General features: G+C 42.1%; 3 protein-coding genes across 7 annotated transcripts; all 3 read left to right on the top strand.

Moving 5' to 3' along the window:
- On the top strand, positions 9,310–12,276 carry LOC110429556. Of its 5 annotated transcripts, none has more exons than XR_002446629.1 (5): positions 9,311–9,958; positions 10,744–10,826; positions 11,256–11,331; positions 11,650–11,762; positions 11,921–12,276. XR_002446629.1 is itself a non-coding variant. In XM_021445620.1 (4 exons), exons 1-4 carry the CDS (start codon positions 9,500–9,502, stop codon positions 11,677–11,679), a joined length of 648 nt encoding a protein of 215 aa, XP_021301295.1. In that variant the 5' UTR covers positions 9,311–9,499; the 3' UTR covers positions 11,680–12,276. The 5 variants fall into 5 exon arrangements, 3 of the variants coding, with proteins under 3 accessions (XP_021301297.1, XP_021301295.1, XP_021301296.1); XR_002446630.1 differs by having other exon boundaries at positions 11,650–11,779; XM_021445620.1 differs by having other exon boundaries at positions 11,650–12,276.
- Positions 14,545–18,276, top strand: LOC8084747 (probable cysteine desulfurase). The gene is made up of 4 exons (XM_002442920.2): positions 14,545–15,639; positions 16,735–16,936; positions 17,055–17,510; positions 17,622–18,276. Exons 1-4 carry the CDS (start codon positions 14,795–14,797, stop codon positions 18,036–18,038), a joined length of 1,920 nt encoding a protein of 639 aa, XP_002442965.2. The 5' UTR covers positions 14,545–14,794; the 3' UTR covers positions 18,039–18,276.
- LOC8084746 (chloroplast stem-loop binding protein of 41 kDa b, chloroplastic) lies at positions 21,379–24,820 on the top strand. Its single transcript, XM_002442919.2, has 10 exons — positions 21,379–21,719; positions 21,917–22,063; positions 22,194–22,280; positions 22,567–22,657; positions 22,873–22,927; positions 23,039–23,099; positions 23,446–23,667; positions 23,796–23,912; positions 24,046–24,135; positions 24,298–24,820. The coding sequence occupies exons 1-10, from the start codon at positions 21,624–21,626 to the stop codon at positions 24,484–24,486; spliced, it is 1,155 nt and encodes a 384-aa protein (XP_002442964.1). The 5' UTR covers positions 21,379–21,623; the 3' UTR covers positions 24,487–24,820.

Below are 26,115 nucleotides of genomic sequence, written 5' to 3'. Positions count from 1 at the left end.
TGGCCGAAAGCTAACTGGCGAGCTAATGCCGATGGATTGTAAAATTCATAAGTCTGGGGAGAAGTTTTTGTGCTACCGAAGAAATTCACTGGAATGGCTCTGGGAGTTACAATTGCCATCATCGCCTCATTGTCCCTGTCGAGAGCTTCATCGAATGGATTGAAGGTCAGAGGGAGCATGCTATCTGGGTCATCATAAGCCAACCATGGTCGTTCATCTCTGGCCAAACCCTCATACAGAGTCTCGAAGAATCGGCCGATCTGATCCGGATTACTCCCTGAACCAGGTAGGACTATGACGGCTTCGCCAAAGTTCAAGGGGGCACGCGTTGCCGATTCCTCTTCACCCAACACATGATTTTCGGCTATATCTCTTGGGAAGTGCTGTGAGAACAAGTTGAAATCAAGGCGCTTATGCAGGTGCAGATTGAGCCACATATTAATAAACCACCAGGGGCCTCCCAAGTTGCCGATGGATTGGCCAAGCAGGAGTTTCTGGGCTACCTGATGGAGAAGGTGGTAAACAGCGCCAAGCAAGTATCGGCCGAGAGGAAATTGGCCACCGTTAGCCAGTCTCTCTGCTGCCGATAGATAGACGGAAGTCGGTCCTGCCGATCGACCATAGAATACAAACTTGTCCAGCCACATGTTCAGAAAGGTGGTTTGCTCCTTTATGGTGACAGGCCCTCTCCCGCGGTACTTCTGAATGTACCCTGACCAACCGCCGATAGCGCGAGTCTCCACTTTAGCACTGGGGGCAGTATCAAAAAAGTGGGTGCTATCGGCAGAAGATATATCTAGACCAGTGAGCATGGCTACATCGGCAAGGGTAGGAGAAGCAGGGCCGTGGCCAAAAACAAAGGCATTGAGGGTGTCTGACCAAAAGTAGGACGCAGCTATCAGCAGTGACTCGTTCCTGTGCATATCGGCAATGGATAGCCTAATGCATTGGGCTAGCTTCCTTTCGCCCCACTGGACTTCATAAGAATTGCTGACCCTCAAGAACCAGTCTTTCCACCCTACGGTAGGGCTGGGCCAAGAGCGAAAAGTGTCTTTCCACAGATCTAAAGAAAAGTTTTCGGCTCTAAAGGGGATCCTATTGGTTTCTGCGTTGATAAGGTTGGTTGGATCTGAATCCCCTAGAGGGCCGAGACATTGAAGGTGTGGTTGATCGGTGGGGATGACAATTTTATTGGACAACTCCTAGTGATTTTGGGGGAATAAAAATACAAAGAAAAAGGAAAAGGAGAATATTCAGTAAGATGAATCGCGGATGAACAGGAATAAAAAATACAGAAGATGAGATGGAGATCTGACCTCAGGGACGACGAAGCCAATGGCCATCTTGTCGTGAAGAGGACGTTGGAGGGCACCGGAGTTGATGAAGAGGAGTGCTTGTCGGAGGTCTTGAAGGTTGTAAATGGCGCCGCCGCTGGGAAAGTAAAGTTGGGTAGTAGAATGGTGTGATGGGGGAGGAGTACCCAAGAAGGAACTATTTATAGGACAAAATGGGCAAGGGTAAATCCGACTTATCTCTTTGCCGCATCCGAGAAATCCGAGGGTACTCATGTGGATATGGTAACTGTTCGCACGGTAATCCAGGGATTGTGCAGGTGATTTGACGGGAAGCGGTCATTATCTGAAGATATTTTACTGTGCGAGATCTCCTGGTCGGTCCATCGGCGATATTCTGTAACGGTCATATTGCCGATGGGCGGATAGAGGGGAAGTGACCGTTTGTGCGAATATCCTGGTCAGGACATCGGCAGATCTTTGTAACGGTATTGTTGCCGATGTACGACTGAGAAAATGCCCGTTTAGGAAGTTGGGGATTTCGAGGAATCTGTGGAGGATTAGGATCAGAGTTGTCCAGATTGAGGTTGTCGGTTACCAGATTAGGAGCATTAATTGCGGGAAAAGGCATCATTACTGCAGAGAATTTCAGAGCATTAATAGTTTTATACTCCGAAACTGGGGGGCATGTGTTGACACCGTTTCTAGGCACGTGTCTAGGATGGCAGGATAAGGTGGCAGTACGATGTTTACAAAGCGGGTTGCCGATGATGATGGTTGCCGATGAGGGAGAGGTTGAATGTGACTAAGTCCACAGGCAGTAATATGGTGCCGATGGCTAGATAAAAAGGTCTGCCGATGACTATGGCAAAGGGATTGCCGATGATGCAAAGGAGGAGTCCGGAAGCTGCCAGTTGTCATGTGGAGGAGTTTCGGTTTGTCACGAGGGATAGTTTTGTTATTTCCTTAATTATTTGCATCGTTTTGTATACGGATTCCGTGTAATTTGGAATTCGAATTCTAATCGTGTCTGGTTGTAGCTCTTTGAGCAGGGTATAAATATAAACCCTAGGGCCTTGTAATAATAAATCAAGAAATCAATCAAACACACGTTTTTACTCATATTCCAGCATCTACTTTTCGACGATTTCGTCATACTTTTTCCTTTTATTACGAGTTCTTAGGAATTCGTCGACTTAAGCTCGGCGTGTTCTCGAGTTCCGTGTGAATACCTCTTAGCCGTGACATCCGGGCGCATCGCTGTTGTCAGGACTAAAGTATTCGAGTTATCACCTTTGCCGATAGTAAGGTCAAATCGGCTGGCACGCCTTAACGTTTGAATCGGGTATTAGCCCTTTGTGTTTGCAGATCAGTTTTGCATCAACATACAGTTTTGCCATTGATCCTATTTTACTCATAAAAACTCCGTTTTAACTCCGATTTGAATCGTTCAAGTTGCGTTAGATTCGTTTTCGCATAATCTATAGATTAGTGGTACTGTTATACAAGTTTTCAACTTTGAAAATCTGAGTTTAGATTTAATCTATTATTTTATTAAAGGTAATCTTATCTAGATTATAACTTCTTCGTTTTAGATCCGATTTTTGTGAACTTTACGTCTGTGTGATCATAGAGCGATGTAGATTCGTTTTATAAACTTTTTATCTTTATTTATTACTGTTGGTGTACTGTTCTAATAATAGGCTTGTTTGCTTCGTATGATTGTCTTTGGATGATTGCTGTTGATGTGGTGGTTACGTATAGACGGTGAGCAGTTCGTGGGTGATCAAGAGTACTACTACGAGCAGGATCAGCAGGACCAGTGTGATCAAGGCAAGTATAGCATGGGATCATCCTTGTTTCCTAATAACTTTAATCACAATTCATATTGCATGTGTCTCCTTGATAAGGATTTCCTAGTTTTGATCTTATATCTTGTCACCTATGGGTATGCATTGGGTAGCTTATGCTAGTGCTCCACTAAACCATGATCTTGTAATTTGATTAAAGGATTATGCAATAAACATTAAAAGATGACTTTTTAGCAACTTTGGAAAAGAGGGCTGGAGCATTGGGCTATCTTATGGTGCTCTAGTCTCTCTCCATAAGGACTTATCTGTATCTGACCATCCGGGACATACAGTACAACTGTGAGGGCTACATGGCTCTGGCTTTAGCTCAGTATGAGGACCTTTTCTAGCTTGTTAGTGGTTACCCTTGTGGCACAAGTGTGGGATAGCAGACTGTGGATTCCTGCGGGTGAGTCACACGGACTGACTAACGAAACCTAGCGGCCCTACCTTGTTAGACGAACCTTTGAAAGGCTTCATAGTGAACCCTGTCGGTCTTCCTTGAGAGTGGGCTAAGGGGCTGATCACCTCAGGCGAAAGGGTAAATCACGACTCACAGTGAAAGTGTACAACCTCTGCAAAGTGTAAAACTGATATATCAGCCGTGCTCACGGTCACGAGCGGCCTTGGACCAATACAGAATAAATAATCACTAATGGCAAGTCACTAAATGTTATTATTGTTAATATGTTGTTTATGCTATTCTTTATTCACTTTACCTGATCATGAGTTTATTATGGGTCTTGACAACTTGATGCTACTCATATGCTAAAATTATGACAACTAAAAGCTACATGCAGTTGAACCAGTGTCTAACCTTTGAGCCTCATGAACCCCATGTTACACTTGTTAAGTACGAGATGTACTTACACTTGTTTATTTTCTTTATTTGGATAAAAATCCCAGATGGGTAACAGATGGCATGGGTAATGACTACTACCAGTACTTCCCTGAGGATTTCTAGTCTTGTGGTCAACCAGTTGACGTGCCTGTGTGATGGAGCTTCCATGCAAAAGTTATCTTTTACTTTCCGCTTTATTTGTGTATAGACTCTGAGTTATATCGTTATGTAATAAACACTTGTGATGATACTCTCTATAATTTGTCGGCTTATGTGTGATTGATCTCTGGGCACACATAAGGTTTTGCATTTAATTTTATCCGTGTGACAGCCGTCCTGCGAGCGCCGGATCCGGAGGAGACGACAAAGAACGGCGCGCCACACCTACCCCATTGCCTGCCCTGCTCCTCCTGCCACCTCCTGTACAAGCCAGTGCATCACTGGCTGCTGCTAAGCCGAAGGGCTTCCTTGTTGGTCCGGCAGCCAAGAAGGCAGCAACCAAGAAGCTAGCAGCTAAGGGTGGTCGGCCTCCCCTGTCACCGACGAGTACAGCTGCAGCTGCTCGAAAAGTGCAAAACCAGCACCTGAAATGCTCCCTTGGGTAAGAAAGATGACTTCTTTCACTGTGCAACTACAAGATTATTTATTTAACTTCTGAGATATATATGTCACATGTCTTTTTGTGATCTGTACCAAATAGTGATGCCCTCTTTTTTGTTACTCAATTTTATCTGAGAAAAAAATCATTTGTTAAGAGCTGAATGCATCGTCTGATGCATGTCTAATTTTGCCATGGGGGTGAAGAATTTGTTGGCTGATTTGATGCTCGAGTACCGTGGGGAAGATGATGTGGGAAACGGTGTCCCTGAACCCTGCAGCACCTGCAGCAGGACACAGTGATGATTTCTTATCTTCTATGATGGCTCGAGTTGCTAGTAGAAGGCCAACAACAATGGGATTCAAGACTGAGTTAGATCGCTGCTTAGATGAAGAGCTATTGGACATGCATACTAAGAATTTCAAAGTTTTAGATTGGTGGAAGATGGCTGGAACTCGGTTCCCAACTTTGAGAAAGATTGCTAGGGACATATTTGTCATTCCTGTTACAACAGTAGCTTCGGAATCAGCTTTTAGCACTAGTGATAGGGTCTTAAGTGAGCATCGCAGCAGGCTGACTACCAAAATGTTGGAGGCCCTAATGTGCTCTCAAGATTGGCTACAAAACAAGTATAAAGGTATATTTAACACTACTCCTATGTCTATTCGCTTGCTGTTATTTTCTGCAAATATTTACTTATATTCATGCAAACCAACTCATTTGGTCACTTCTGTTATGTAGTTGATGAGAAGAACAAACAACCTGCAACCTTCTGGTCATGTCTTCAGGACATACAAGAGGGACTTCATGTGATTTGCCATTCTTGAAATGTGTCTGTTTTCAGCGTCTTTTGTGAATGTGATAATAGATAGCTAAGTTGTGACCTGCTTGAAATGTAGGAACTTACAATCTGAGGACAAATGAAGTGGCCATGAGATGACCCCATGGTGCCCTTTTGGTCACAGGAACAAGACAAATGATGCAAGAATTGGATGAAGTGCATGTGCTTCGTTTTGATGCCTTATCTCTTAATTGTATTTTTGAACTTGTGTAACCTGTGTGGTCTCTCTTTAATTCATGGTAGATGAAGCCATGTGAACTTGTAATATTTTATTGTGGTGTGTGAACTTGTAATGGACTACGTTCTTAGGAATCAGGAGTTAACTAGTGCAACTGGAACTGAAGGCTGAACTTTGGAAACTGGGAAGGCTTGAACTGGAAGCCTGGAACTTATTTGCTACTTGTGCAATGATATGATGCCATAATTTTTATATAAATTTTTGTTGCAATGATGCCATAATTTTTATATAAATCTTTGTTGGTTTATAACTTGCTGGAAGCTGTTATTTGGCATGTGATGATGTAAATGTCTCATATTTATATGTAAAACTCGGGTCTCTTGTCGGGTGCGGGTTACCCGTCGGGTAAAATTACCCGTGCGGGTGTGGGTATGGAATGAATTCTCTACCCGTCTGCAGGTACGGGTAACCCGATGGGTAAAATTTAACCTAGCGGGTGCAGGTACAGGTGGCTAATTAATACCCATCGGGTACGTACCCGTTGCCAACTTGAGTTGGTATGGTCTCGCAAGACTATAAGCCCGCTGAGCACAAATGTGATGCATCATGCATGCATGCACCTTTGATCAAGAGGTATGCAAACCTCACTAGCAACTAAGCCTAAGCTTAAAGCAAGCGTATATGAGCGTGGTCTAACTAACCTAAGCACTTCGCAAAACAGCTACGCTAATCACCAAGTGGTTATTTAAACCCTATGCAAATGGAGAGCTCCTACTTGGTGTATGTCCAACCTATACTACCTTTGTGCTCAGCTCTCTCTCTCTCACCCCATTTTTCTAGTTAGGATCCTTTTTATTTAGAGCCCCCGAATGGAGGACTAGCTATTGGGGCAAAATACTAAATTTCTGCGTGTGCACCGGTGCTACAGTAACAAGACCGGTGCATGCTAGCTGTTGGCACTAACAATCCGTTGGAGCACAACGGTGAACAGTGTATATGACCAGTGTATGTGACTGGTGTGTATATGACCAATGACCTTGGGACCTTCTCCAACCATTTTGTAGCCTCTCTGGAACCTGTAACTGGTGCATATGATGCACATATAGGTGACGATTGGTGCCTTCAGCTGATTTCAGCATGTTTTGCAACGTCTCTGGAACACGTAACTGGTGCGTATGAATGGTGCACACAGGTGTTTCCGGTGTATATGACTTTGGGTCTTCTCCATTTCCGGTGTATATGACTTTGGGTCTTCTCCATTTCATCATTCGTTGATAGTCCCGGCTTCTTCTCTTTTGCGACTTGGACTTTTAGCTTGACTTCTAGACCTTCTACCAAGTTTCTAATCTCTTCATTATTAAGATGTAGATCATCATCTTCTCCATTTGTCCATCTCGGTTCAAATCCGCTGTGCATCCTATTGATATATTTATACTAGGGACACCAAAATCCAAATTAAATGGACCAAGGGTACATTTTCCTTATAGGTCTTCTAAAACACGCTACCTATCAAGAACGTTGGAAAACATGCTACACCTTAGCTGTTATGTACGTTGAGAAACATGCTCACATGTTACTCAGTTTAAAAAATATGTTACACATATGAAAAATATCAACAACAAACAAATTAATTGAGCTATAAACTTTGATGATCTAAAACATGTTACACGCTAACACACTATATAATCAAATATGCATATTATGTTAACTCAAGCCACATTACATAATCGAAAAGGTCTTTAAATAAAGCAAGTTCATCTGGAGAATTATTCAGGTTTCACTACTATAGAAACGAACTTCCGTGACGTTGCTACTGTTCACTCTGTAGCGAGCGGGTTTTTTTTTGCCCGCTGCGGTAAATCATGCGATTTACCGCAGCGGGCACTTTTAATTAACCACGACGGACACTTTTGCCCGCTGTGGTAAATTGATTACCGCAGCGGGCATCTTCATACGTCTGCCACGAAAAATATATGGACGAAGGTCAGAGGAGCACTTTAAATAAACCAACCAAACAAGGAAGCAACCCAGTCCAAGATGCTTCTTCCTTCCCCACCCGCGAATCGACTCTTCTCTCTTCTCTCGCAGGAACAGCAAGGGCACCAAGGAGGAGGAGGAGCTTGGAGCTTCAGCCATGAGTGGCGACAACGGCCAGAAGTCCAAGATGGCGAGGGAGAGGAACGCCGAGAAGAACAAGGCCTCCAAAGGCACGTCTAACCCCATCCATCCCTACCCCGATTCCCCCTTCTCCCTTGCTCTCCTCACCATCCAATCCCCATCTGATCTGACTCCGTCCATCGATTTTATCTCTGTGTTTGCTTGCAGACAGCCAGCTAGAGACCAACAATATAGCCATGAACATTCAGGTGCGTACCCATTCGTCACTATTCTTCCTTCTCTCTTTCCAGATCCGGTGAAGGAGCCGCCACGAGCCAGATCTGGGAGGTGGAGGCCGGTCACGCCCATCTTCGGTGGTGGCGGGGGTCGTGGCTCTCCCTCCTATGTGGGGGCCGATTGGTTCCGGCGTGAGAAGGTGGATTAGAGCGGATACATGGACGACAACGGCGACGACCCTGGAGCAACGGCGCTAGGGTTTCCCTGGCGGCGGCGGCGGCAATAGCCTGGATGGGCTCGTCGGGCCCCTAGATGGGCTCGGCGAGCCTGTCCAGAGTTTTTTTGTTTTTTTAAATCATTAACCGCGACGGGCAACATAAGGTGCCCGTTGCGGTTAATGGGATTAACTGCAGCGGGCACCTTATGTTGCCTGCTGCGGTAATTCCATTTGCCGCAGCGGGCACAGGCGCCCGCCACGATGAGGCCACGATTAACCGTGACCTTTTATTCATGGCGGACGCCAATGCCCGCTGCGGTAAATGTAAAGTGCCTGTCACGGTTAACAGTTGTGTAGTAGTGTTTCTTTTAATCTTTTATGGCCAACTAGTGTACACAATATGTTTACCGGCTGGTTGGAAAGGATAAATAGGAAACTGAAATCTCAGATTCTAGTGGGTGCAAAGTGTTCGATAAAGCTATAGCACCATCTTATTTGCAGGCTATCTTTAGGGGGGCTTATTGGACTAGGTTTTGGTCCCTACTACAGAAAGAGGAAGATCGTTATCACTACACCACAACACTTTTTTAGCGTCAGATATCTTACGCTAAATCTTTTTTTTATCATTGGATGATCTGACGCTAAATATTGTTTACAGATCATCTGACGCTAAATCTATATTTACCGATTCACTGTCTGACGCGATAGATATCCATATTTAACGTCGTAATATCTGACGCTAAAACCCTATACAACGTCACTCCATCTGACGCAAAAAATTAAATCGGTCCTACCTAGTATAGAAACCCTAGATATTTTTCAAAAACACACAAAATTCAGTTAAACTATAGAAAATAGTAAATCTGTTGTAAAATTTTTAAAGCTTCTATGAAGGAACATATATATAGTATATATTTTTTTAGAAAGTATTTTGAGACCTCACAGTGATCATGTAGACCATATATATATATCATGGTTTGTATCCGAGAAATAAATTTATTTATGAAAGAGAAGAAATGAAAAAAAAATTAAACATCAGCCCAACAGCCCAACTTCGCTCTTTATGGGCTGGCCTAATAGGCTCAATCAACCATGACCATCCATCACGATGAACGGCTCAGATTTACTGGGGGTCATATAAATTGAGAGGGTGAAACCCTAACCCTATCCACTTCTTCCCCTTCTTTCTCTTCCTGAGTCTTTTTTCCTCAGGAAACACACACAGAAGGTGGTGAGCCGCCAGGAATGGAGGCCGGCCGCACCCTGCGCCTACGTCGGCGGCGCCAGGGGGGCCACGCACGTGGCAGGGGCCCGCACGCTCTGCCAGAGCCGGTCGCGCCCCGCTCCAATGGCCACGCTGAGCCGCGCGCCTGGGGAGGCCGCGAACCAGGCTGGCTGCACCCTCGCCGTGAGGGGTCGTGCCGCCAGCGCCAGGCTGTGGCATGGCCACGCTGGTCTGGGGCCGTGCCCGCAGCGGCCAGGGTGCCCGACCCCATGCCAGCCGGGTCGCTGCGCCCGCACTGGCGTCCTTGTGGGCGCCAGCGGCCGGCGGGCTTTCCGCGCCCCCGTGTGGCCGCACCTTGCGGTGCGTGTTGACCGAGCCAAGGTCGCACTAGGAGGGCCGGCCGCGCTCGCGACTACATTGGGTTGTTCGCTCGTCTTCCTCGCCGCCCACCCCGTCGGCGCGCTCGCCGCCGCCGTGTCGCTCGACAGCTTCATCCGCGTCTTCGATGTCGACACGGGGGCGTCCGTCGCCACGCTGGAGGCGCCGCCGTCTGAGGTCTGGTGCGTCCAGTTCCACCCCAAGGTGAGCGTGTGGCTGGTTCCCCCTAGTTGGGACTCTGTTTCTTTTTAAAGGCAAAAATAGTTGCTTTTGTTTCGATTTCTGCTCGAATTTAGGTTGAAATCCATAGGAGAATGAGCCAAATGTGTGGGATTTTAATTAGATGTGCGGTGATTCTAGTAATTCATGGGCAGAGTGCTGCTAAAGTGTTGTCCTGGTTTGGATTTCTTGACTTTGCAATTTTACTTATTGTGAAAAACTGAAAATTTAACAGAGTATTACTCAGATTGCTTGGTGGATTTTGTTTTATTCAGTTTTAAATGCTAATTCTAGCCTTGGAAGTAGATCTTGCACACTAAAAATAAATTGTCGGTTTCAAGCTTTCCCAATTTCCATTCATGTGGTTTTTAGGTGAGGCCTGTGGTTGGTACATAGGTAAGGCAAGTATGTCCTGTTACTTGTTTGTTGCTTTGTTATTGCCACCAAATCAAGGCATTGCCAGTATTTGGTGTGCAAGATTGGTGTGCATGTTGTTGTTTTCCTTCATATAGTAGAGATTTTATTTTAGATAACCCCCTTTTCAGAGCATCTGCTTCCAATAGAGCAAGTGGTCAAGCTTCAGCGTATATTATCTTCTGTTGGTTCATCTATTGGTTGCTAGTTTATTTCATTTCTTGGTTGTTCAAATGACAACTTATGTTACCATCTCAATGGTCCAAATATAGCCCTTTAATTCAAAATAGTGTGTCTAAATAGTGTGTGCAATTTTAGCTAGAGGTATAAGATCAATAATAGTGAGGCCCCTGCAGGCAATAAATGCTTGTGAAACACCAAGCGAGCAAGTTCACAACAAGCTTAAACCTGCAGGCAGCAAATGCTTGTGCAACACCAAGTGAGTGAGTAGATGCAGTACCTTACTATACATTTTTCCAATTTTGTTCTACACATGTTGCTGCAATATTTACAAATTTAATAGTCTGGAAGAACAAGTGGTTAGTACAAAATTTATAGCATTTATTTCTTGGTGAAATTTTACAAGACATACATCCATGCCACCATGCTGATCAGTTCTACACCTAGAGTGTTCTTCGCCATGAGCTGGGAAACAATATAAACCATTCTTACTAAAAACTATTTTCTTTTTACAGTAACTTGGTGATAGACTGTAGAGAGTGGAGCTATGAGTATAGCTAGGCGCTCAGTATATGCAATTTTGTGAACTTGTCTGTCTAGTACATTGACTAAATACTTCATTCTTTTTAGTGAAATTTGGTGCCTGTACACTACAGTGTAAGAAAATTATGATTTTTGCCATGTGTAGATATTTGAGGAATTGGATCCAGCATGTACTGAAGGAAAAGTTCGTAACAATAAAAAATTGGATTGCTCCACCTAAGGTGAAGATGCCACTTTTTTCTGCAATTATTTTTCTTATTCCAGTCATAAATTTTGTCTGATTGACATAATGTCTCTTGCTACATACAATCCCTCATAAATTTCTTTCTATTTTCCATTATTTCAAATACTGCAAGTGCACATACCCTGCTTCATGTTGTCTGTTCCTATTTGTCTCTAATTTGCACCAAATGCTGCTAAGAATTTGAACCAATGCTTGTTGCTTTAAAAATCTGATCTGACTGTCTTGTACTAGTTAAGACAATTTCTCATTTTTGGAGAGTCCGAGAGTGCATAATCTATAACTCTACTCCTTGTAGGTTATTGGGTCACTCCATGCTATTCAGTGATATCAACTCCAAACAAGGACTTTTATTTTGTGCAGTCCACATCTTCCTATCCAACTCTATTTTGGAGCTGGACATGTTGTGTAGTAAGGAATATCTCCAGGTTTATTGATTATCAGCTAGCAAGTAGAAGAGATATTCTTTTGAACAGATGATTGTACTCACACACTAGTAGTACACTACTATTGTACAACAACTTTACATTATTTTCTCTACTTGCCTAATTACATATTACATTTTTCAGGAAGTGTGGGGCACAACAAGTGTTTGGCTTAAGTTCATGAAAAATGGTTCTCCACAACCTGGTGGACGTGCTTTTGGGTTTTTATTTTCTATTGTATGCACCAACCTTAGTATTATATATCAAACACAAACTACTATATATTGGTTGTTGGTGTGCATTCATGTAAGCTTTTGTTGGATAATGTAGTATGCAAGACAAGATTGTATGCTTGACTTTGTTGGATGATGTAGTGTGATGTAATGTGCAAGATAAGATTGTATGGTACAATATATATGTATCGACCTCCATGTCATGTGTGACCTTATATCTTTGTGTGTAATGAAAATTGAGCTTGAATGTGGGTTTGATGTGCTAAATATTTTTAATTTTTATTTTTTTGATATTCAAATTGTGCCGTTGAACAATCTGACGCTATATATACGTAGATCATTGGATGATCTGACGGTATATGTTTGGCCAAGGAGTGTCCGACACTAAACATTGCCATGAGACTATCGGACGCTAAAAAATTACACAGCAACAGACTATCTGACGCTAAAAGTCTGGTCTGACGCTATATGTTTTTAGCGTCAGCACTTACTGCGTCTGTAGAAGTCTGACACTATATGTTTTTAGCGTCAGACCGCATGACGTTGTAGCGGCTTTCAGCGTCAGATCATCCGACGCCAAATCTGGTGTTGTGGTGTAGTGTATTCAGTGAAGATGGGGTGCAAGACCATTGAGGCAGTCGTGATGGATTTGTTTCCAAGACATGGTTAGAGCTTTAGAAGTAGACTTACCTTTTATTAGTACTTTTGTTCTAATTTCTTCTTTGACACATAAATTTGTTTTTGAGATTGCCTGGAACGTTCTATTACCACTTGTAATAAGGAACAACCATATGCATTGATCGATATAGAAGGTGAGGTATTAATATATTTTCTTTTCTAAAAATGCAGATATTGGACATGTAAAATGACCACGTAATTTTCAGGTACGTTGAACACATGTTTGATGGGCATATTTGCACATACAAAATTCATATATGATTGGGCATGCCGCACGGGTTACTTGCATAAAAAATTTAATTAAAGTATGAAAATTTTGACTTAAGACAACTTTGTGAATTTATTTATTTAAAAATAGAGGAAGTATTAGTTGTTGAAATTTAATAAGGCATATCAAGTTGATGACCTGTCAATTTATTTAGTTCAAGATAATAATTACAAAAACCCATTTTAAACGATAATTATAGAATCATTAGGTTAAGGGGAAGTATAAAATCACACATGAAATGCGTTTTCCAGAGAAATCAGTCAAATAAAATATTCAGTCAGGTGCTAGTGCTATAAATGTATGATACACGTGTCTGACTGTCTGAGTATATATATATTTCACGCAAGATGTTCGTTCAATTCCTGGCCGCCCACAGGGGAAAAAAACTCGTCAAATTTGTCTCGCACGAGAATGAAAATGTGATTAACAAATAGCCAACGCGGTGGAGACCGTACGTTGACTTTCCTGATGTTTTAGGTGCGACCAAATGTGAAGCAGGAAAGCAGCCTACCAAGAGTCTGTGTGCCGTACGCACGTACACTGGCTGTTTAATGTCGACGTAGACGACCCCGGATACGGGGTGTTACTACGGTTTACATAGAGGTTTATTTATAATAAGCCCTTGTTTAGTTCACCCTAAAATCTAAAGACTTTTTCAAGATTCTTCATCACATTGAATATTTCAACAAATATATGAAGCATTAAATATTGATAAAAATAATTAATTGCTCGGTTTGTCTATAATTTGCGAGACGAGTCTTTTGAGTCTAGTTAGTCTATGGTTAGATAATAATTGCCAGATTTAAATTTTACCAACTAAATATGTGATTTTAGGTATGAGTAATAAATTTTATAAAAGGAAAAAATTTATATAACCCCCAATCTATGCAGAGTGGACTATTTCATCCTCTCAAACTATAGAACCACATATTGTACCCACTGAATTTTTCAAAACCACTCAAATAACTCTTCATGTGGTTTTGAATGGTGGTTTTGCTATATTGAAATAATTTTGTTTTTTCTTTTTTATTTACTTTAGCTAAATTTTTGAAAAATCATAATAAATTATAGAAAAAATAGATAATCTAATTTTGTTGGACTCCATGAATAGATCTACATTGTGAATATATAATATGGTATACTTTAGTAAATTTTTTTCTGTAGTTTTAGATCTATAATTTTATATTATTAATTAGATTAATTCATAGTTGTTGTTTCTATGGTCCAATTGTAGTAAAATTTTTATAGTGTGTTAATTATTTGTATCCTTGAATTGTAGTAAACTTCATACTCATTGTATTCTGTATAACTTAATTAATTATAGATTTATTTAGGTTTTATGCTTGTTAAATTAAAGATTCCAATAATTAGCTCATGCGATGCATGTAAAATAATAAAAGATACGAAAAATAAAAAACAGGTGTTCCGATCGGCCAACTCCAATCTGGGTATCTGATGCATTTGCAGCCAACGCAATGAATGCCCGCTGAATTGAAACGCGCAGCGCAGGAAGTCGAACGGGAGAGCATTTGGTCACCAGAAGCAAAGCATTCGGTCGCTTTGACCCGTCGCCATTAAACTAGTCTACTGCCACTTCGACGATCCCTCTTCCATCCCGTCTTCTTCTTCCTCCTCCTGTTTTCGCTGTTGTTCGACTCTCGTGCAGCACATTGCATTGCAATGGCTATATATACCTGCCTCCATGCAAAGCTTCATGCCACATATATAACAAGCAGACACACACATATACAAGCCATTGCCAGCGTATAGACTACTGTACTTACGTTACTAGCTAGAGAGCCAGCGTACGTTTTCGATCCAGGTCGACCGTCGACGACAATGCCATCTTTGCAAGCTGCCACGGCGCCCATGGCGGCGAAGAAGCAGCTGCCGGCAGCGGCGGCGGAGGAGACCAATAAGAGCATGGCCGCCCTGATGCGCCTGCTCCGTGCAACCATGTCGGAGGAAAAGCAGGCCGGTGGTGCGGCAGCCATCGGCGCCGGCGGAACCGGGGAAGAGAAAGTGGAGTGGCTCCGGTCGCAGCTCATCGGAAGCGACGTCGAGTTCGACACGCCGTTCGGCCGCCGCGCGCTGACTTACGCCGACCAGACGGCGTCCGGCCGGAGCCTGCGGTACATCGAGGACTACCTCGTCAAAGAGGTCCTCCCCTTCTACGGCAACACGCACACGGAGGACAGCCACGTCGGGAGCAAGACGACGCGCCTGGTGCACAAGGCGTCGCGCTACGTGAAGCGCTGCATGGGCGCCGCCGGCCCCGGCGACGCCATGCTCTTCTGCGGCGCCGGAACCACGGCGGCCATCAAGCGGCTGCAGGAGGTGATGGGGATCGCCGTGCCCTCCGTCGAGCTGCGCGCGCGCGTCGCGGCGCAGCTCCGCGCCGAGGAACGGTGGGTGGTCTTCGTCGGGCCGTACGAGCACCACTCCAACCTGCTGTCGTGGCGCCGGAGCCTCGCCGAGGTCGTCGAGATCGGCGTCGACGAAGACGGGCTGGTGGACGTGGCCGCGCTCCGCCGCGCGCTCGCGTCGCCGGAGTTCGCGGACCGGCCCATGCTGGGGTCCTTCTCGGCCTGCAGCAACGTGACGGGCATCGTGACGGACACGCGGCGGATCGCGCGCGTCCTGCACGAGCATGGCGCCTTCGCGTGCTTCGACTTCGCCGCCAGGTAACAAGCTTGTCTGAATAACAAAGAAAATTAACAAAAATGCATACAACACAACGACAACGTAGCTTTCATGATCAGTTCATGACAGCCATGGAATGTCGCTCTCATCTTCGTTTAATACTAGTACGTACATGCATATGAATGCTGAGAGCATGACAACGATGGATTTTGACATTCTAGGATAGGGCTGACTTATTTTAGTCATCAAGTTTCTTGTTATTGATGACTTGCTCAAAATTGGTGTACGTCACACATGGGAAAATTCTTCGTTCTGTGCACACAAAAATTACAAATTAAATTTGCAAAACGAAACTACAATTGGGCAATATCTTTTTTTTTTTATCCTAGCTGCTACAAGTTGTAGGGAGAAACAATCTTCAGCATTGAACTTTTACTTTGCTGTGCATACTGATGACAAGTAAACATTTATGTCATTCCACGCTACTAGCTTTGAATATATTTGATTCATCAGACATCGATCTATCAGTGCATATATACCTAGCTAATTTTATCTGCTTCTTGTATTGAATATATATATATATATATATATATATATATATGAGATGAGACTACATGACAGTACACGATCGAACTGCCCATCTTGATCCAAGTATTAAGTATGAATATAATTGGAACTACTTATATGTAACATATAATATGTCGACCTGCGGCTGTGTATGTTTTCTTTCCCTCTTGAAGTGGACTAATTGCTTGCAGCATTTACTCTTTTCTAGCTAATGATGTCAGGGGAAGAAATTAAATGACGACCGAAAATTCTAGTGAATTCGCTAGCTTTGACTCAGAGAAAAAAAATGACTTTGATTGGAAGACCAAAATTGTAATTAAGAGCGCTCTAGTTGTGTATATAGGTCAACCAGGAAATTTCTTGTTCTTAACATACAAATCCATCCTTGGACTTTATTAACCCCTAGATAAACTACTATCAGCCGAATGAATTTTTGATCAGAAATAGTATTAAGTATGACATATATTGGCAATTTGGCATATCAGTTCAGTGTGCTTCAAAATGATGAGCACAACAAAGAAATACATGCATCATTAGTTCTAACGAGCTAGTTCCTTCAATTTGTGCAGTGGACCATACGTGAAGATTGACATGAAATCTGGTGAAATCGACGGCTACGACGCTGTCTTCTTAAGCCCACACAAGTTTGTTGGTGGACCAGGCACACCAGGCATCCTTGTGATGAACAAAGCACTGTACCGGCTCAACGCTCAGCCTCCATCTACCTGCGGCGGTGGCACCGTGGCCTACGTCAACGGCTTCAATGAGGAGGTGAGACAGAATTGTGCTGAATAACAAGAATTAACAAGAATTTACATCCAACTGATACTTATCTTCTAGTCAAAAGCAAAACTTAACAAGAATTGTGTTGTATCTATGAAACTTGTAGGATACATTGTACTACGATGATATCGAGGAGCGAGAGGATGCAGGCACACCACCAATCCTCCAGAAGATCCGTGCATCGCTCGCATTTTGGGTCAAGGAGTACATTGGGTATGACATGATGAGCCTCCGGGAGCAGGTTTACTCCGAGATGGCAATGAAAAGGCTCGTCAGCAACCCAAACATAAGGGTTCTTGGAAACACAGACGTAGAACGCCTACCAATCTTCTCCTTCCTAATCTACCCTCCTGTCGCCAATAATCCTTTGTCTGAAGATGCTGCTGCTGGTGAGCCTGGTTCCAAGCGTCTCCCACTCCATGGCCGTTTTGTCACCAGGCTTCTGAATGATCTTTTCGGCATCCAAGCAAGGGGTGGCTGCACATGCGCAGGCCCCTATGGCCATACATTGCTCAACATCAACAACGACCTCTCCCTTCGCATCCGGTCTGCAATTCTTGAGGTATGTATATATGTTCAGACTGTGGGACGATGGTTATAGTATATATCCTCATTTTGTCAGATAAAATTTGTACTAAAAATTCTACTGTCATCTATTTGTCACATTTTTCAGGGTTACAGTGGACTGAAGCCAGGATGGACAAGGTTGAGTTTTGCTTACTACTTGTCCCAGGAGGAGTTCAATTTCATCCTGGCCGCCATTGAGTTTATCGCCTTGTATGGCCATAGGTTCATCCCTCTGTACAAATTCGACTGGATTACCGGTGACTGGACATTCCGGAAGCAGGCGATCAAGTACCATATCATGAAGGAGGAGCTCGCTCTTGCCACTGGTACTCATCTCTTGGCTGAGAATGGCCAGCCAAAGGTTTTGGACAAATTGGCGAAGAGACCTGGGGTTAATCATGACAAGTTTGAGAGCTACTTAGAGCATGCAGAGAAAATTGCAGTGTCATTGCCAGATATTAGTCAGCGGACTGTCAGTATCCCAAGAGGAGTAGATCCTGACTTGGTTCTCTTTCATATATAGTGAACATCTTTGTTCCCTTATCTAAAAATATATAGTGAACATAGACTATGACTGTAGCAATAAAAGGCATGTGGCATAGCATCTGAGTTTGCCAAAACAGATTGTTACACATGACACACTGAAAGTTGTACAATCAGAGTTAACCTATTTATCATTTTTCTAAAAATTGCTCCCTTTTTCCTGACTCTATCCTGTGTGGGAGCTTCCAGTACATCACAAAGAATTCCAAAACGTGAGGGGTAGTGTTATTTTCTATACATCACAGGTCCATGGCTGTGGAATTTTTATTTCTTAATACATTTTTCTTCGGAATTTACAAAACTGTGGCTGCATCATCTGTTTAGTTACGGAAATCACCTATTGTCTTTCTTGGGAAAATGACTTTGAAATTTCTTTTTCTTGGTGGACGAAATTATGACCTAAGATTGTCCAATGGTAAGACGAATTTGTATAATTGTTTATGGGCGAGAATGATGTGATGCGAGCTTGATCCCGTTTAAATTTGAGTCTTCACTTTCTATGTTGCATTTACGGATTGTGACAAGCACAGTGCTCTTATTTCTCTCTGATCTTGAAATAAACTAGTGAGTCATGCCACTTTAATTATTTTGATTCATCAGCTCTGGTTCTATTATTAGAGGAAAATAGGAAAGAAAAGAAGCAATTAAATCTATGATTGATTTTTCAGACAAAAAGGCGGAACTCTCAACTCTTTCTCCAAAATGAAAAAGGTAATCTTCCCTGTCTAAAAGATAGAATATCTCATTTGTTGAGAGAAGAAGAAATTGCTTGGTTAGAACATTCAAAGATGAAAAACTTATTAGAAAGTTCAACAACACAAAATATTTCCATCTTATTGCAAATCAAGCAAAAGGAAAAAACGTATATTCTAGTTGGAAGGGAGTAATTGCAATGTTAAAAGATAACATATTACTTCAAGTTACCAGATTTTGTTCGATCCACCGGAGGGAAACACAATTTCACTGTGATGGAGAACAGAGTCGAGATATCCCACAAGTTTCAGAAATGGAGAATGAAATCCTAATAATAACTATTTATAAAAAATGAGGTGAGCCTAATTCCAAATGGAGCATAATAGAGCTCCTGCACTAGATGGTTTGATGCTGCTATGTTCTACGACTTCTTTAAAGGAGATTTACCACTTTTCAGCCTCAATTTTGGTATCATTACTTTGCTACCAAGTGCCAAGAAGCTATTACAGTCCAACAATACAAACTTACAAAGCTGGCGAGGAAGAAAATAAGGAAAAAATACATATTAGCATGACTGGGGTCCTTATGTCTTCCAAAGGAGGCATGCGGTTTAGAACTTACAAATCTTAAAATACAAACTATGTTCATTTAGATATTTGTCCTCCTTATTTTATCTTCATCTGATTTTTGAAATTAATATTTGGAGCGCTAAATAAATTTGAATGAAAAACTTATTAACTATGAAGTTTTATAACTCTTTGAGATCTACAACTTCAGTTTTGGCCTTTTCTCCATCTGAGGTCATTTGAAAATTTTGAGTTTCTGATATAAAAACTGAAATATAATTTGTTAACTACAAAGTTGCATAACCTTTTGAGATCTACGACTTTTATGTTGGTCGTGTCTCTATCTGAGGTCATTTGAGAAATTTAAATTTCAAATATGAGAAATTGAAACATAATTTTTCGTGCATAGATGACTTCAATTGAAAAAGTTATCAACTATAAAATTGCATAACTTTTTGAGATTATAACTTTTGTTTTGGTCGTTGAAAAAGTTATTAACTATAAAATTGCGTAACTTTTTGAGATTTATAACTTTTGTTTTGGCCGTTTCTCTATTCCGATGTCGTTTGAAAATTTTGAAATTTACTATGCAGCTCCTTTTTAAAGGTGTCCGGAAGACTACTTCTAGAGGTGACTGGAAATAGAGCTGCCTGGAAAAATCAATTTCTAAAAGCAATAGTAAATATAGATGTAGCTAAACATAGAGGTGTCTGTAGAGGCGGCTGGAACCAATAGCCATCTCTACAATCACATTTCTAGAGGCGACTGGGTTTTGGAGGCCACTAACAGCTGTAAATTGAGTAAATTGATAAACCTATACAAAGCTCCCATTGTTGAAAAATCAATTTTATAAAGTGATCTAAATCACAAGCCCCTACCAGCACTTTGTGGATCCTATAGTGTCACACTCACACTCTTAGCAGCCTGAAAACAGGAACATGACCCACGTTCCTGTTCCTATGTTCCATGTTCCGGAAACGTAATAATTCTCATTCCAGAAACATGAAAGTTCTTATTCCCACGTTATAAAAATAATATCCCAAGATCCCTTCTGGAAACCGGGACGCGAATATGGGTGTTATGTCGCACCCTAAAATTTTAATTTTAGGATATGCACAAAATAAAATAAACAATTTAGTTATTTATTATAAAGTTTTCCTAGATTTGTCATAAAATGATTTTCTATTTTTTGAATTAAAATTGATACGGTTTTGTTTTGTTGCTTGCATGTGGTTGTCTTTGGTGTTTGTGAGATAAGTTTTACAAATGCGCTTAGGTACCATGTAGTGCGTCTTAGAAATGTTTTGAATTTTTCTAGAACAATTTTTTCTTTTTCCTAGAGAAAAAAGAAAATTTTCGGTTGCTTCAAAATATCTTATCATGAGCTCTAAATATTGTATTTGGGTTCATCTTGTTTCAATAGTCTCTCTGGGATTTTTTCTGAAATTTTTTGTAAGATTTGGAGTATTTTTCTTGGCTTAAATACTAATTCTAGATTTTTTTAGAACTATTTTAAACTTTAATTCTGAAAATAGTAAAACCTAACTGACATCGCTTCGAAATACGTGGTATTAGAGAATTAGATAAATTATATATTAATTAGTAGAACCAGGCACTTCATTTCTTGATTATCTTATTCTGGGTCAAGATTATAAACTCTGAATGTTTGTAAATTTCTTGCACCAATCAGGTCCGCACAGTCTCTATGAACAAGTTGCCGAAGTTCCCACAGGGAATTGATGATTGTGACACATTAATCATGGAGGCATTGCAAGTCTTTGAGCTTGTAACTAGGACAATGGTGTTCTGAGTTTGAGACTGCTTCTATACATGAGAAAAATCAAGATTTATGTTTGTGTGCTATGCACTAAAAAAAAAGAGATTCTTCTTGCATGGCCTTATGATTTTGTAATTATATATAATAATATTTGGATTTTTAATTTTTTTGTATTTACTTATCCCTTATAAATGTTTAGAGGAAGGTGGCCAAGAAGACGTCGAAGTCCCAATCAGCTGATCAGAATGCTTCCAAGTGGACAGATGAAAGAAGGAGAGGAGAGCATCCAGGACAGGATAGGGCTGTCGCCCCCCTCCACACATGCCAAAAACCATCCCATTCCCAGCACCTCATTTCTCGTCGTCTTTGTATGCTCCATTAGCAGACTGATGAAGCACAAGTTTCACACTTGAGCATACTCATTCAACCATCCATCCGAAGCAAACAAACTCCCATCCTTCTCTCTCTCTCTTGTCTGTATGCTTGCCTGGTTTTGAATTTTCTTTTAAAATAAAAAAGGAAGAGAGGCATGGCGGCCACAGCGTCCCTGAAGAGCAGCCTTCTCCTCCCGTCTCCTATCTCCGACTTCAGCGGCGCAGCCGTCTCCATCTCAGTCTCAGCGCAGGTAACCACTACGCAGCACTGAAAGCAAGATTGGAATTTGGAAGCATTTCCTCCCATCTGTTTAAGCCCAGAAACGACAGACAGCCTGGCACTGTGTGGAGTTTTCACTAGCATCAGTAGCAGCCAAGGGGGATGAGGGTGCATTAACCTGATATATATGATATATATGGTTGAGGAACGTGAAGTTTTGTTTGGCAGAAGAGGAGGTCATCATGGCAGCCAAGAGGGGCGAGGGTGCAGGTCTCGGCGGCGGCGGCGGCGGACTCCAAGAACATTTTGGTGATGGGGGGAACAAGGTTCATTGGGGTCTTCCTGTCCAGGATCCTTGTCAAGGAGGGTCATCAGGTCAGTCAGTAGCCAGTACCAGGGTACCACCATCAACTTTGCTTTGCAATCACCAGCCGTTCAGGCAACCAATACAGTCAGTCATTCAGAGAAAAGAAATTATAACAAAAACTCTCTGCTTTGTCATCAGGTTACATTGTTCACTAGGGGAAAGGCACCCATAACTCAGCAGTTACCAGGAGAATCCGACGCAGAGTACGCAGAGTTCTCCTCCAAGGTGTGTGTTGGTTGTTTCCTTCTCTGTTTTGCTTGCGTGTGTACATGGTTGCCAGCATCTGCTGTCCATTGGCAGGATTCTTCAGACGTAGCTAATGTGCATGTAAGAATGCATTAGTAGTAGGCTGAACTAAGGTACAATGGATGTCTTTGTGTCAGGGTCATGATAATTTTTTTGAAAAATCAGGGTCATGATAAATGGGCTTACTATATCACTGCTTCATCGATTTTGTTGCTGTCATACCAGTAATGGCTTTTCGATGGTTTTTACATATATGTATGTACAGGTTCAGCACTTGAAAGGTGACAGGCAGGACTTCGAATTCGTCAAGACAAGCCTGGCTGCTAAGGGATACGATGTCGTTTACGACATCAATGGTAATTGCTTCGACGCTTGAAAGCCTCCAACTGAAAGTCTTTATTATAGTTGCAAACCAAGACAGTTATTCAGTCATGTCACAGTGTCTTGAGTTGTGGAAAGATTTCAGTAACTATTAGCATTGCATCAGTTGTGCTACATCCCTGGCCGAGAGGCGAAACGAAACAGCCATCTGATACACATTTCGCCTCTTTGCATTGATGTTTCATTTCAGGACGTGAGGCTGTGCAAGTTGAGCCTATCATTGACGCCTTGCCTAACCTGGAACAGTAATAAGCCAGCCAGCCACTTCATCTGACACTTGATGCATTGCAAGCAATTGTATGAAGCCCTTTCGTATCTCAATTGTGCTCAGTTATGTGTATACCATCAATTTCCAGGTACATCTATTGCTCATCGGCAGGAGTGTACCTGAAATCTGACATTCTTCCACACTGTGAGGTACAGTTAGGCCTAGTTTAGTTTCTAAAAATTTTCAAGATTCTTCATCAAATCGAATATTTAGATACATGCATGAAACATTAAATATAGACAAAAAAAAAACTAATTGTACAGTTTGCCTGTAATTTGCTAGACGAATCTTTTGAGTCTAATTAGTCCGTGATTGGACAATAATTATCAAATACAAATGAAAGTGCTGCAGTAGCCAAATCTAAAAATTTTCGCGAACTAAACAAGGCCTTACTATATGTATGGCCAAACCAATCTTCACACAAATGCACAGATCAGAATTCAGAGGCAATGACTCTGACTGACAGCTCTCGCTTATATATGTGTGGGTCGGCAGGTTGACGCGGTGGACCCCAAGAGCCGTCACAAGGGGAAGCTGGAGACGGAGAGCCTGCTGACATCGCGCGGCGTGAACTGGACGTCCATCAGGCCCGTGTACATCTACGGCCCGCTCAACTACAACCCCGTGGAGGAGTGGTTCTTCCACCGGCTAAAGGCCGGCCGCCCCATCCCCATCCCCGGCGCCGGCAACCAGATCACCCAGCTCGGCCATGTCAAGGTCGGTCCAGCCATTGCATGGCATTCAGAAATCTATCTCTGAACTATCATCGAGGCTCTTCCTGTACTGTAGGACGTGGTTGGCTGAAACTGAAACTACCAGCTTGCCCTTGTTTTCCTCCTCTCCAGGACCTGGCAAGAGCCTTCAACCTGGTGCTGGGCAACCCCAAGGCGAGCCAGCAGATCTTCAACATCTCCGGCGCCAAGTACGTCACCTTCGACGGCCTTGCGCGGGCCTGCGCAAAGGTAACCAAATTCATTTCGCCAAGAAATGGAAATGATGCTGGTTTTTCGCTTTCTCTGAATTCTGAGTGTCTGCTGCTACCTGTTCTTTGTCATTGTCAGTAATGGAACTGTATGTATGTATGTTTTTATGCAGGCTGGAGGGTTCCCTGAGCCGGAGCTCGTCCACTACAACCCCAAGGACTTCGACTTCGGCAAGAAGAAGGCTTTCCCCTTCAGGGACCAGGTAACTTATTACAAATTACAATCCCTGGCTGGATGGATATATATCAGTCAGTCCAAGAAAGAAACTGTCGCTACTGACAGAGTAGTGTCTTGTCTCTTGTGTGTGCTAGTTACTGACGCTGAGTGATATCATATACTGTAACATATAAATGTGATCTACCAGCACTTCTTTGCGTCTGTGGAGAAGGCGATCAGCGAGCTCGGGTGGACGCCGGAGTTCGACCTCGTCGACGGGCTCACCGACTCGTACAACCTCGACTTCGGCCGCGGCACGTTCCGCAAGGCGGCTGACTTCACCACAGACGACATAATCCTCGGCAAGAAGCTTGCCACCACCCGAGCTCTTATCTGATTCTGATACCTCCCCATATCCCGGTGTCGTGATCGGGGCTGTTGGTGAGCGGATAACTGTATGTCATATGGCTAAGGGTCAGTGCACGCAGCTGCTAGGGTGCCAATATGTACGATTGCTGGCTGCAAATGCGGGAAAAATGCATGAATGGAAAGATGATCTCAATTTTTTGTCTGCAATGATGCGCGTACCCTTGTACATATAGAGAACTTATGGTACGACCACGGGTACATATCAGCTCTTATCTCATACCTCTGTTCGCTTGTCTTATATGAGTATATTTTTAGCTAGTCATATTTTTTTCTCATAATAAATCAGCGATTATGGCTTTTCAGACCAACGAACATGGATGTTTTGTCTTGCTTAATCCTGACCCCCTATAAAGTTTCTTTTTACATCAATAATTTTAAAATAAATTTAAAAAAAATACAAGCATACACGTCAAATCGGAACTTGAATTTAAGTGGAGAAGTTTTATCACAAGAAACCAACCAACTGCGAGCCCCATTCTATAATCTGGCACATATATGTCGCATGCCTAGAGTTATCTAGGATACATATATTTGTCGTGCTATTTATACTAGCAAGGCATATATGCCAGGGATAATTTCTTGACCTAGGCCTCCACACATGTATATGGAAGTTGTTATTTTAGGTGTCTGAATTTTTAGATCATCTTATACAACTAACTACTAGTAAAACTAAAAGGACAATTTACAAAATATAATTCGCAATTTTTTTCCTAGTCAAACAATAACAAAATTTACGTATTGCGTGAACAATAAAAAAATCAGACACCTAAATATTGGAGAAGTACAAAATATGTAAATAAATTCAGATAATTTGTCCTACAAAATATACACGGAATGGCATAATTTCAACAAGTAGAGGACTGTTGTGGCGTACAGTTGGGGCCGCAATGTAGTGGTGGCAACGGACCTCGACTAGGCAGGTTATAGTTGTGATTAGGATCGTGCAAGGGTTTTCTTTAATAATGCGCCCTGTTCTCGAGGAGGAGATTGTTAGCATTCTTAATATTTAGACCCTGTTTAGTTTCTATCTAAAAACTTTTTGTCTCATCTCATCACATCAAATGTTTAGGCACATGCATGTAGCATTAAATATAGATTAAAAAATAACTAATTGCATAGTTTGTATGTATTTTGCGAGACAAATCTCTTAAACTTAATTAGTCTATGATTGGACACTAATTATTGCAATAGTTACAAATATGCTATAGTATCCAAAAACTTTTCTTTTCACGAACTAAACAAGACCTTACAGACAAATCTGTAAGCACATGGACCGTTCTAACATTTTACTGAGATATGGTATCGTTATTTGTTTTTTTCACATGGAAGTTGTTGGTATAAATTAGTTGAAAGCATCTAGTCACCTAATTCGGTTTTGGCAATTTATGATGATACAACTATTGTGACTAACATGTGTTTTGCCAAAACAATTTAAGTAAGGTCATAATAATGGTTAATGAGTAGTCAATCAATAATTTTCATGCCCTATTGATGAATTTTGTTTCAGTTCAAAGGATATTCAATATGAAGTTGGAAGATACTTAGAGTAGTTTAGAACTTTGTTTGCCCTTTGGTCATACAATAAAAAGATATGAAC

The sequence above is a fragment of the Sorghum bicolor genome, chromosome 8 (genome assembly GCF_000003195.3).
Source record: "Sorghum bicolor cultivar BTx623 chromosome 8, Sorghum_bicolor_NCBIv3, whole genome shotgun sequence".
Taxonomy (NCBI): Eukaryota; Viridiplantae; Streptophyta; class Magnoliopsida; order Poales; family Poaceae; genus Sorghum; species Sorghum bicolor.
This window is presented reverse-complemented; position numbering and strand designations above follow the sequence as displayed.

Coding starts and splice junctions, on each gene's coding strand:
- LOC110429556 (XM_021445620.1), top strand. CDS start 9,500: ATGGCCACGCTGAGCCGCGCGCCTGGGGAGGCCGCGAACCAGGCTGGC. Junction 9,959..10,743: donor GCGTCCAGTTCCACCCCAAG/GTGAGCGTGTGG, acceptor AGGCCCCTGCAG/GCAATAAATGCTTGTGAAAC. Junction 11,332..11,649: donor ATTGGATTGCTCCACCTAAG/GTGAAGATGCCA, acceptor TACTCCTTGTAG/GTTATTGGGTCACTCCATGC.
- LOC8084747 (XM_002442920.2), top strand. CDS start 14,795: ATGCCATCTTTGCAAGCTGCCACGGCGCCCATGGCGGCGAAGAAGCAG. Junction 15,640..16,734: donor TGCTTCGACTTCGCCGCCAG/GTAACAAGCTTG, acceptor CAATTTGTGCAG/TGGACCATACGTGAAGATTG. Junction 16,937..17,054: donor TCAACGGCTTCAATGAGGAG/GTGAGACAGAAT, acceptor TGAAACTTGTAG/GATACATTGTACTACGATGA.
- LOC8084746 (XM_002442919.2), top strand. CDS start 21,624: ATGGCGGCCACAGCGTCCCTGAAGAGCAGCCTTCTCCTCCCGTCTCCT. Junction 22,281..22,566: donor ACGCAGAGTTCTCCTCCAAG/GTGTGTGTTGGT, acceptor ATGTATGTACAG/GTTCAGCACTTGAAAGGTGA. Junction 22,928..23,038: donor GCCTTGCCTAACCTGGAACA/GTAATAAGCCAG, acceptor ATCAATTTCCAG/GTACATCTATTGCTCATCGG.